A 13108-nucleotide genomic window follows, 5' to 3' on the forward strand; every position below is an offset into this window, starting at 1 on the left:
AAAACTTTGGTGGGAGGGAAAAAAATATTTAAATGGAAGTAAAATAAAGTGTCAATGTACAGATGTCAGTACACACACAAACACGAACATTTCTTTTTCCTATAGATTTAAAAGGTTGCTCTTTTATTTCTCTTCTGTTGTCACCAAGGCTTTACAGCTCTGGGCTGATTTTTTCCCCCCAAACAAAGAGAGAGACACAAACACAAAGAGGGAAAAACAGCACCAAAATTTCTTCTACTGTGGAAGACTCATGTCCCTTGCACCACCATCAGCCAGAGCTGAGAGTGCTCTGGTAAAAACAACAGGGGGCTGGGTGGTGGTGCACCTGGTTGAATACACATTACAATGTGCAAGGACCCAGATTCGAGCTACCAGACCCCATCTGCAGGGGAAAACTTCACAAGTGGTAAAGCAGTGGTATAGGTGTCTCTCTCCCTCTCTATCATCCTCTTCCCTCTCGAATTCGGGCCGCATCTATCCAATAAATAAATAAAGATAATAAAAAAATTAAAAAACAACAACAAACCAATTATCTTCGAATTTTCTCCACAATTCCAGAAAAGGGCATTAAGGCTACAGACCAAATTTCAGGGAATTCTCTACAAATCTTGAGACTTTAGTAGACTTCAACAAGTTCAAAGCTTTAATTATTGGGCTGTTAGAAAAGTCATGGCCATCTTGTGCATGGAAGAAATAAATACAGCATGACTTTTCAGACATCTCAATAGTTTGCTGCTTGGAGGGAGGTATCTGCATTATCTTATGTTTAAATGTCGTATCTTGGCACTTCACTACTAACAATACTTTTTTTTTTTTAAAAGAATTTTATTTATTTATTCATGAGAAAGATAGGAGGAGAGAAAGAACCAGACATCACTCTGGTAGATATGCTGCCAGGGATCGAACTCAGGACCTCATGGTTGAGAACCCAGTGCTTTATCCACTGTGCCACCTCCTGGACCACCTAACAATACTTTTTCTTTGCTTAGTTTTTCTCCCTACTTCCCAATCTCTAACACCATTACAATTCCAAGTTCCTACTTTAACCAGCCAGTTGAAACTGCAAAGATTTGCTACAGCCAAGAACTATAATCCTCTTGCCACGCTAGCTTCTCAATGAGCAGAGTAACGGACTCAAGTGAACGTCCAAATTGTTTACCTGGCACTTTCCTATTCAAATCAGTGTTCAGCCGAGACTGTAAAATCCTTCCAGGATTTCTAGTCTAAAAATATATTAACTTCAGAAGAATAAACTCCTATAAGCCAAAATGCAACTGTAAGTAAAGGCAAAAGATAAACAAACTGGAAGCATACATGTCAACCATATTATTCATTCTTTTTATTTCGGAGAGCAAAACAGAGAGGAAGAGAGAGAGAGAGACAGAAACAGAGGCACGTGAGTTCCACTCCACTAAACATACAGTTTCTCCTGGTGCAGCCGTGCTCCCATGTTAACAGAGCTAAAACCTGAGCCTTCATGTATGTATGGTACGACAGATGCCCTCCTGGGCGAGCTTATCACCCAGCACTCAACGTATTTTTAATTTCTTTTCTTCTAGCAGAAGCAGAAACAAAGGGATTCGACTTCCGAAGGCGGAGCTATGAGCAGCAGATCGCTTTCTCTCCCCTCCTCTCCTCTCTCCTCTCTCCTCTCCTCTCCTCTCCTCCCCTCCCCTCCCCTCCCCTCCCCTCTCCTCTCCTCTCCTCTCCTCTCCTCTCCTCTCCTCTCCTCTCCTCTCCTCTCCTCTCCTCTCTCCTCTTCTCTCCTCTCCTCTCCCAGATCAACTAGGAATAGCAAAGGAGACAACCCAGGACCGAAACAAGACAGGACTAGAATGACCACAGGAACCCAGTAAATCACCACTGAGTACAAAAACGTGTGGCTGGTGACAGAGAGGACAGAGGAGCCTAAGGAGAGATTAAGTGACTGCTAACAGTTCAGCAGTTTATCAGTGGAGACACCACCTCCAGTCTGTTCCACCAACAAGGGGACAGCTGAAGGGAGGACAGGACTCCCCAGAAACTCACTAAGTACAACTCTGAGTCTCCATTGCTACTACCCTCAGAATCTGGAGCAGCGACAGGGAGGGACACCAGGGGACAGAGATCTAACCAGGAAACTCAGGAGAAGACCTATACCTCCATGGCATAGCTGAGGGGCTGTGAAAGTCTCTTTGCATAACCACTGGATTATCTCTACCACACCCTGCTTTATCTCTTGGTCTGGAGTCAGTGATTAAGATAAGAAGCCTATTGATAGTTTAAAAGCCCTCAGGCTCCCATAGCCTACAGGGAAGAAAAGAAAAAAAAAGAGGCTTTTAAACCACTGAGCTCTAACTCAGATTAAAATACTAGTGAAACAACTGTTAACTTCCACCACTGTGAACCCTTTAATTAACTTACTTAGACAGAAGTCAATCCAGGCAATGGTGATCAGTAATTTGAAAAGTACTGATAAAGGGAACTCATAACATAATATATAAAATGGTTAAAACAACAAGAAAAAATATTGGAGAATCAAACCAGGACAAGAGTTCAGCTAAAAGTCCTCCAGAGGGTGAAACAAAAAATAACGAGTTCAACATCCATACATTAGCTAAGGAAATAATACCAGGAGTGAGTAAAGAATTTGAAAAAATTGTAATCAGAAATACAGGAACAACAAATGAGAGTATGGAAGAAAATACTAATTATCTCATGGTTATTAGAGAGCTGAAAGCTGAAATCGCTGAGCTAAGAATGCAACTAGCTGAACAAGCTAAAACAGTATCAGAACAGGGCAACAAAATAGATGAACTCCAGAAAACAGTAGAGGGCAGAGAGAATAGAATCAATGAGGCTGAAGACAGAATTAGCAAGATTGAGGACGAATTAGAGACAACTAAAAAAGAAGTAAGAGATCTCAAAAAGAAATTAAGAGATGCTGAAAACAACAACAGAGTCCTATGGGATGACTTCAAAAGAAACAATATACGCATTATTGGCTTACCAGAGGAAGAAAACAAAGGAGAGAAAGAAAGCATTCTCCAGGCCATAATAGCTGAAAACTTCTCTAGTCTAGACAACATCAAAGACATAAAGATTCAAGAAGCCCAGAGGGTACCAAACAGAATTAACCCAGATCTAAAGACACCAAGACATATCATACTTAGATTGGAAAGGAATAAGGATAAAGAAAGGATCCTCAAGGCTGCAAGAGAAAAACAAAGAGTCACCTACAAAGGAAAACCCATAAGATTAGCAGCAGACTTCTCCATACAAATACTACAGGCCAGAAGAGAATGGTAAGGTATCTATCGAGTGCTCAATGACAAAGGCTTTCAGCCAAGAATACTATATCCTACTAGACTGTCATTCAGACTAGATGGAGGCATCAAAACCTTCGCAGACAAGCAACAGTTGAAGGAATCAACCATCACCAAGCCTGCCCTGAAAGAAGTTCTGAAAGGTCTCCTATAAACAATGAGACCACCACAAATAGGACATATATCAGAACACTCTAAAACTCTAAAAGAATGGCGTTAAAATATCTTCAATCTTTGATATCAATAAATGTCAATGGCCTGAATTCACCTATTAAAAGACACAGAGTAGGAAGATGGATCAGAAAATACAACCTAACAATATACTGTCTACAGGAAACCCACCTAACTCAACAAGACAAACACAGACTTAAAGTGAAAGGATGGAAAACTATCATACAAGCCAAAGGCCCACAAAAAAGGCAGGAACAGCTATTCTCATATCTGACATGATAGACTTTAAAATAGATAAGATTTAAAAAGATAGGAATGGACACTACTTAATGCTCAGAGGATCAGTCAATCAAGAGGACTTAACAAGTATTAACATCTATGCACCCAATGAGAAGCCATCTAATTACATCAAACTTCTACTGAAAGAGCTACAGCAATATATTAACAGTAACACAATCATAGTAGGAGACTTCAACACCCCACTCTCTCAACTTGACAGATCATCCAGGCAGAAAATCAATAAAGACATAAGAGAGCTAAATGAAGAGATAGATAAACTAGAACTATTGGACATTTTCAGAGTCATTCATCTCAAGAAACTGGAATACACATTTTACTCAAATCCACATGGGTCATTCTCAAGGATAGACCATATATTAGGTCACAAACACAGCATCAGCAAATTCAAGAGCATTGAAATCATCCCAAGCATCTTCTCAGACCACAGTGGAATTAAACTAACACTTAACAATCAACAAAAGATTAGTAATAGTCCCAAAATGTGGAAGCTCAACAGTACACTTCTTAACAACTTCTGGGTCAAAGAGGAAATAAAGGAAGAAATCAAAATGTTTCGAGACTTCAATGAAAATGAAGACACAAGCTATCAAAATATTTGGGACACAGCTAAAGCAGTACTAAAAGGGAAGTTCATAGCTATATAAGCACACATTAGGAAACAAGAAAAAGCACAAATAAACAGCCTGATTGTACATCTTAAAGAACTAGAAGAACAACAAAGGAACCCTAAAGCAACGAGAAGGTCAGAAATCACTAACGTTAGGGCAGAAATAAATAGCATTGAGAATAGGAAAACCATACAAAAGATCAACGAAAATAAATGTTGGTTCTTCGAAAGAATGAACAAAATCAACAAACCTTTAGCCAGACTCACAAAACAAAAAAGGGAGAAGACCCAAATAAATCGGATAGTAAATGAAAGAGGAGTTATCACAACAGACACCGCAGAAATTCAACATATCATGCGAGGCTTCTATGAACAACTATATGCCACCAAGCTAGAGAACCAGAAAGAAATGGACGATTTCCTAGATACCTACCAACTTCCAAAACTAAGTAAAGAGGAAGTGGATAAGATGAACAGGCCCATCACAGCTAATGAAATTGAAATAGTTATCAAAAATCTCCCCAAAAATAAAAGTCCTAGACCAGATGGTTTTACAAATGAATTCTACAAAACCTTCAAAGAAGAACTAATACCTCTACTTTTAAAATTCTTCCAGAAGATTGAAGACACTGGAATACTCCCTGCCAGCTTCTATGAAGCCAACATCACCCTGATACCAAAAGCAGACAGGGACACAACCAAAAAAGAAAACCACAGACCAATATCTCTGATGAACATAGATGCGAAAATATTGAACAAAATTCTAGCCAACCGGATACAGCAGTATATCAAAAAGATTGTTCATCATGACCAAGTGGGGTTTATCCCAGGAATGCCAGGTTGGTTTAATATACGTAAATCAATCAATGTGATCCACCATATCAACAAAAGCAAGACCAAAAACCATATGGTCATATCAATAGATGCAGAGAAAGCCTTTGACAAAATACAACATCCCTTTATGATCAAAACACTACAAAAAATGGGAATAGATGGAAAATTCTTGAAGATAGTGGAGTCTATATATAGCAAACCTACAGCCGACATCATACTCAATGGTGAAAAATTGGAAGCATTTCCACTCGGATCAGGTACTAGACAGGGCTGCCCACTATCACCATTACTATTCAACATAGTGTTGGAAGTTCTTGCCATAGCAATCAGGCAGGAGCAAGGAATTAAAGGGATACAGATTGGAAGAGAAGAAGTCAAACTCTCCTTATTTGCAGATGACATGATAGTATACATGGAAAAACCTAAGGACTCCAGCAAGAAGCTTTTGGAAATCATCTGGAAATACAGTAAGGTGTCAGGCTACAAAATTAGCATTCAAGTCAGTGGCATTCCTCTATGCAAACACTAAGTTAGAAGAAATTGAAATGTAGGAATCAATTCTTTTTACTATAGCAACAAAAATAATAAAATATCTAGGAGTAAACCTAACCAAAGAAGTGAAAGACTTGTATACTGAAAATTATGAGTCACTACTCAAGGAAATTGAAAAAGACACAAAGAAGTGGAAAGATATTCCATGTTCATGGGTTGGAAGAATTAACATCATCAAAATGAATATAGTACCCAGAGCCATCTACAAATTTAATGCTATCCCCATCAAGATCCCAAGCACATTTTTTAGGAGAATAGAACAAATGCTACAAATGTTTATCTGCAACCATAAAAGACCTAGAATTTCCAAAACAATCTTGAGAGAAAAGAACAGAACTGGAGGCATCACACTCCCAGATCTCAAACTGTGTTATAGGGCTATTGTCATCAAAACTGCTTGGTACTGGAACATGAACAGACACACTAAAAAGAAACCACTACCCAAACCAAGAGACCCCTCACAGAATGGGAGAAGATCTTTACATGGCATACATCAGATAGGAGTTTAATAACCAACAAATATAAAGAGCTTGCCAGACTCAACAACAAGACAACAAATAACCCCATCCAAAAATGGGGGGAGGGCTTGGACAGAATATTCACCACAGAAGAGATCCAAAAGGTCGAGAAACACATGAAAAAATGCTCCAAGACTCTGATTGTCAGAGAAATGCAAATAAAGACAACAATGAGGTATCACTTCACTCCTGTGAGAATGTCAGACATCAGAAAAGGTAACAGCAGCAAATGCTGAAGAGGCTGTGGGGTCAAAGGAACCCTCCTGCACTGCTGGTGGGAATGTAAACTGGTCCAGCCTCTGTGGACAACAGTCTGGAGAACTCTCAGAAGGCTAGAAATGGTCCTACCCTATGATCCTGCAATTCCTCTCCTGGGGATATATCCTAAGGAACCCAACACATACATCCAAAAAGATCTGTGTACACATATGTTCTTGGCAGCACAATTTGTAATAGCCAAAACCTGGAAGCAACCCAGGTGTCTAACAACAGAGGAGTGGCTGAGCAAGTTGTGGTATATATACACAATGGAATACTACTCAGCTGTAAAAAATGTTGACTTCACCGTTTTCAGCTGATCTTGGATGGACCTTGAAAAATTCATGTTAAGTGAAATAAGAAACAGAAGGATGAATATGGGATGATCTCGCTCTCAGGCAGAAGTTGAAAAACAAGACCAGAAAAGAAAACACAAGTAGAACCTGAAATGGAATTGGCATATCGCACCAAAGTAAAAGACTCTGGGGTGGGTGGGTGGGGAGAATACAGGTCCATGAAGGATGATAGAGGACCTAGTGGGGGTTGTACATTGTTATATGGGAAACTGGGGAATGTTATGCATGTACAAACTATTGTATTTACTGTTGAATGTAAAACATTAATTCCCCAATAAAGAAATAAACTTAAAAAAAAAAGAAGCAGAAACAGAAACAGCATATAATTAGAATTAAGGAAAGAAAGACAAGTGAAAACAGTAAGTGGAAACTGGGATTCAATGTGGTATGCTGCAACAAAGCAATGGACTCTGGAGAAGGAAGAGCTGGAAAGAGCACTGGGATCCTGGTGGAGAAGGACTTACGTTGGGGGTGAGAGTACAGTGGTGCATTCAATAGAGCGGACACATTACAATGTGCAAGGCCCTAGGTTAGAGGCCCTGCCTCCACCTGGGATGGGGGGAGGGCACTCTTCACAAGTGGTGAAGCAGGTGTCTCTTATCTCTCTCTCTCTATCTCCCACTCTCCTCTCAATTTCTCTATGTCCTATCTAATAAAGAAGAAAAGAAAGGGGGTCGGGTGGTCACACAGGGGGTGTTAAGCGCACATGGCGCAAAGTCCAAGGACCTGGCGAAAGGATCTTAGTTTGAGTCCCCAGTTCCCTACCTGCAAGGGGGTTGATTCACAAGTGGTGAAGCAGATCTGCAGGTGTCTATCTTTGTCTCCCCCTCCTCTCTCTACTTCTCTCTATCCTATCCAACAGCAGTGACATAGATAACAACAACAATAATAATCATCACAACAACAATAAAACAACAAGGGCAACGGGGTGGGAAAGATGGCCTCGGGGAGCAATGGATTTGTAGTGCAGGCACTGAGCCCCAGCAATAACCCTGGAGGCAAAAAAAAAAAAAAAAAGGAAAAGTGGCCATCAGGAGCAATGGTTTATAGTGCAGGCACCAAGTCCCAGTGGTAACCCTAGTGGCAAAATAAACAGTGTTTTGTTTGTAAAACAGTCTTAGGGGCCAGCAAGATAGTTTACCTAGCGGGGTGCTTGCTCTGCTGTGCCAGCAGCCCAGGTTCAAGCCCTCAAGGCACTACACAGGAAGCTTTGGTCTCTCTGCTCTTCTTTAAAAAAACAAGCATACTTCCACTACCCACCGTAATCACAGCCATTCTCTGAGGGGCTATTCGCACTGGTAACTGACTTCTAAAAACCATACCAACTTAGAAACATATAATCTGATCAGAAATATATGACTGACTCAAAGGCAACCCAGGTCAAATGAGTCGACTGGGACAACCACCTCTTAAATGGCACTATATATTGCATTTCCTATTTTCCTACAATACTGACCTATCATATCTGGCTAGATGTTTTCAAAAGGATAGAGATGATCTTAAATAAACACACTTAGATATAAAAAGTATGCCTGGGGCTTCAGGAGGCATGGGGATAGACTCGGAGCCTTTTCAGATCACGCTCCTAATAAACTAGGAGGGAAAAAAAGACCAGCAAAAAAAATCACCTGTAAACTCAGTAAGATACAAAAAAAAGAGTTCTCCAGAAAATCACTAAGATACAGCCACCAAGTTGCAGATGCTACTGCAATTTCTTCTTGAACTCCCTGGGCAGATGACCTCACCAATGAGACTGGGAACCTCACCTCTCCGGGTATGGATCAACCTACCAAAGTCCATGTCCAGTGGAGAAGCAATTAAAGAGGACAGACCTTCCACCTTCAGCACCCCATAAAGAATTTTGGTCCATACTTCCAGAGGGATAAATATTTGGCAAAGATGGCCAAAGGACTTCCGTAGAGAGAAGAAAGCAGGGCCATAGAAATAACATGGGCAAATATATAGAAATATAGTTACAGAAATAATAGTCAACCCATATCTGCAATCTTTGGAAAACTACTACAGTTTCCAATGGAGGGAATGGGGACACAGAACTCTGGTGTTGAGGAAAGTGTAGAATGATACTCCTGTGATCTTATAATTTTTTAAATCACTATTAAATAAAAACTTTTTTAAAAAAAAAAAGTATGTGTGGGGAGCTGGGCGGTAGCACAGTGGGTTAATCGCACATGGTGCAAAGTGCAAGGGTTGGCATAAGCATCCGGTTCAAGCCCCCAGCTCCCCACCTGCAGGGGGTTGCTTCACAAGTGGTGAAGCAGGTCTACAGGTGTCTGTCTTTCTCTCCTCCCCTCTGTCTTCCTGTTCTTCTCAATTTCTATCCAACACAACAATAATGATGACAACAATAACAACTACAACAAGCACAACAAGGGCAACAAAAATGGGAAAAATGGCCTCCAGGAGCAGTGGATTCGTAGTGCAGGCACCGAGCTCTAGTCTAACCCTGGAGGCAAAAAAGAAAAAAAAAAGTATGTCTGAAGTCAAAGTAATATGTTTTCTCTAAAAGTTATCAATTACTGGTACCAACTTCCCTAAATGTAGCACAACTTAACAAAATACACTTTGGGGAAGGGGCATTATTTTCTAACCTTAAGCATCATAACATAAAATGGTTAGTTGGCCAATTCCCTTCCAATAATCTTTTTAAGTATGGATTGACTTGCCTAAGCCCATTATTTAGCAGGGAAGCAATTACAGGAGCCAGACCTTCCACCTTCTGCATCTCACAATGATCTTGGGTCCATACTCCCAGAGGGGTAAAGAATAGGAAAGCTATCAGGGGAGGGGATGGGATACAGAGTTCTGGTGGTGAGAATTGTGTGGAATTGTACCCCTCTTATACTATGGCCTTGCCAGTGTTTCCATCTTATAAATAAAAATTAAAAAAAAAAAAAAGGAGTCAGGCAGTAGCGCAGCAGGTCAAGCACATGTGATGCAAAGCGCAAGGATCGGTGTAAAGATACCAGTTTGAGCCCCGGCTCCCCACCAGCAGGGGTGTTGTTTCACAGGTGGTAAAGTAGGTCTGTGGTGTCTTTCTCTCCCTCTCTCTGTCTTCCCCTCCTCTTTCCATTTTTCTGTCCTATCTAACAACGACGACATCAATAATAACAATAATAACTACAACAACAATAAAAAACAAGGGCAACAAAAAGGGAAAGTAAATAATATTAAAAAAAGAGAGAGTGATTGTAGGTCCACAGCAAAATCAGCGGATGAAACAGTACAGAGACCTCCCCGTAGTTCCTTCCTCCTACCTATGCACAGCCTCTCAGTGGGCCAAACTTTTAGAGAGTTAAGCATGCTCTTTCATGGATGAAATAAAGAAATTACATTAGAAATTATATAATTATATTATATATTAGAAAAAGAAAAGTTGGTAGAGTTCATATATCATGTAAAAGGTTCAAGCCTCCCAACCCCTAACTGCAGGGAGGAAATTTAATGAATGAAGGGCTGCAGGTGTCTTTTTCTCTGCTTCTCTTTTTTCTTCTCTGTAGTTCTCTGTCTCTTACCTCTAAGAAACCACACACACACACACACACACACTGCTAGAGTCACATCCAACCCCAGCAATAACCCTGGTAGCAAATAAAAAAAGATGATTTCAAGCACTAGAACATAGTTCATTCAGTAGAGTACATGCCTTAACCTATGTGAGGCCCTGGGTTCCAGACCAAGCACCCATGCCAGTTTCACGGACAGCACAGAGAGTCCCATGGATGGTGGAGTAGTGCTGTGATGCCTCTCCTTTCTATCTGTCTGTCTCCAAGAAATAAGAAAACAGTCCACAGACATCTCTCAACAATCCTAACACACTCGCAAAGAAAGGATTCATTTCTTGTGCTGCATAAAAAAAAAATTTCAAGAACTCTGACTGCAATTTAAAAATGCTACTACTGTACTTATTTTCACTAGTATGTTAACAGTTAAATACTTACCATATAACATCCAACAAGGAAAGCAGCATTTGCTTGTTTTCTCTGATCAGAACCAGTAAAATGAATAATTTTCTTCCTTATCATTGTAACAGTCTGTATAAAGATGAACCAGTTGTTAGTACTTTCCTTTCATGATTTTTTAAAAAAGATTTTATTTATTTATTAATGGGAAAGATAGGAGGAGAGAGAAAGAAACCAGACATCACTTTGGCACATGTGCTGCCGGGGATCGAACCCAGGACCCTCATGCTTGAGAGTCCAAAGCTTTATCACTGCGCCACCTCCTGGACCACTCCTTTCATTTTTAAAAAAATTTATTATCGAAATGTTTAAATTAAAATTAAAAAAGTACATAGAAGCAGGTAAAAACAAGTCACTCTATAAGAAATCAGGACACTGAGTGGGATGGCAAGGCAGGGTGAGAGTGACGAAGAGATAATGAGGAGAGTCGAAACAGGCTCTTCCAAGGTGTCACTAAATGTTTTTAAGATATGATCAAAATGACTGATGGCCTATGTATATTCAGCTTGCGAAAACTTACTGAGCACTACACTCACAGTCTGTCCCCATTTCTGCAGGGATATTACACTGCAGCACAATTTCTTTTTTAAGGATATTGAATTAAAAATCAGGACACGAGGTAAGTTAGCACATCTCACCTGTACTTCATTACTGTGAGTAGAAAGAAATTAAGGTGGAGGCCAGGCATTGGTGCACCTGGGTAAGTGCATAAGCTACCACATGCAAGAACACGTGTTCGAGCCCCCACCCCCCCACCTGCAGGGTGGAAACTGCATGAGAGATAAAGCAAGTACTGCCAGTGTCTGCCAGTCCCTATCTATCTATCTATCTATCTATCTATCTATCTATCTATCTATCTATCTATCTAGTCTATCTACTTATCTACCTATCACTCACCTCTCAATTTCTCTCTGCCGTAACAAATAAAGGGAAAAAATGGCCACTAGGAGCAGTGGATTTGTGGTGCAGGCACCAAGCCCCAGTGATAAACCTGGTAGCAACAAAAATTTTAAAAATTAAGGTAAGGAACAAGATACATATATATATTTAGGGGTCGGAGGATGATGGTACACCTGGTTGAGCACACACGTTGTATATATATCAGAGAGAAATTGAGAGGGGACAGGGAGACAGAGAAAGAGACAAAGACAGACACCTGCAAACTTGCTTCGCAGATCTTGAAGCAGACCCCCTGCAGGTGGCAAGCCAGGGAGGAGTGGGGGCTCGAACCCCAGGCCTTGTGTTTGGTAATACATGTGCTTAACCAGGTTCATCACTGCCTCCCCCCAACTCCCACCCCCAGGAACAGGATAAATTCAGTTCAATAAGCACATGTTTGTTGGTTTAAGAGTCAACAATAAATGTGCTTGTATTTTTTCCTTCAGTTGTTATATAAGAGATCTAATTTGATTTCAAAAAATTAAATTCAACCAAGCTTTACACAGCACAAGATACTATTAACCCAATTCTCAACACTCCTTGATCATTATTAATTGAGTAGGTGGCAGTGTTTTGATAAGGTTGGATGGTCAACACACTTCAAGTTGTGCTGGTAAATTTTCTTTTTAAAGTATTTATTTATTACCAGCACACTGCTTAGCTCTGGATTATGGTGGTGTGGGAGATTAAACTTGACACTTCGGAGCCTCAGGCATGCATGTCTCTTTGCATAACCTTATATTATTTTCCCCTGCCTATGGCTGGGTCTTTGTCACCATTTTTATGAAAGAGACAGATCAGAGAACCACTCAGCTCTGGCATATAACAGTCCTGTCACAGGGGCATCTAGGGTGTCTGACATGCACGTTCTATGCTCTAAGACTAAGCAATCTCCCTGCCCCTATTCTGGTGAATGTAAAGGGGGAAAAAAATTCCTTTTTTTTTTTTTAAAGGACAAGTACATTTTTATTTGACCCAAAGAACTAAAGTACATAGATGGCTGAATACAGAGGGGAGAAAAAACTTTCAAAATTAAATCAGAGAAATACAAGTAAATGGAGAAGAGATTAAAGAGTGATAACTGGGAAAAGGGGTGGGGAGGAACCTAATTATAAAAGGTCTTTCATATTCAGTTATCTAGTCAAGAAGCCAATAAAGTCCTGAAAGACACAATCTCAGTATTATTGGGTTAACAGTATCTTGTGCTGTGTAAAGCCTGGTTGAATTTAATTTTTTGAAATCAAATTAGAATGAGATTATTCTCTGTAGCAAACACACAGAGAATAGA

General features: G+C 40.2%; 1 protein-coding gene across 19 annotated transcripts in view; it reads right to left on the reverse strand.

The window, feature by feature from the left end:
* The window catches only part of CDC14B (cell division cycle 14B), a 116778-nt gene that overhangs the window by 54257 nt on the left and 49413 nt on the right, over positions 1 to 13108 (reverse strand). For all 19 annotated transcript variants that reach the window (XR_009552132.1, XM_060200489.1, XM_060200488.1 and 16 more), the window contains exon 4: positions 10861 to 10953. Coding sequence is in view for 18 of the 19 variants with exons in the window: in XM_060200489.1 (XP_060056472.1) it covers positions 10861 to 10953 (93 nt within the window). In the remaining variant the exon portion in view is untranslated. The remainder of the gene's footprint in view (positions 1 to 10860; positions 10954 to 13108) is intronic.

The sequence above is a fragment of the Erinaceus europaeus genome, chromosome 10 (assembly GCF_950295315.1).
Source record: "Erinaceus europaeus chromosome 10, mEriEur2.1, whole genome shotgun sequence".
Classification (NCBI taxonomy): domain Eukaryota; kingdom Metazoa; phylum Chordata; class Mammalia; order Eulipotyphla; family Erinaceidae; genus Erinaceus; species Erinaceus europaeus.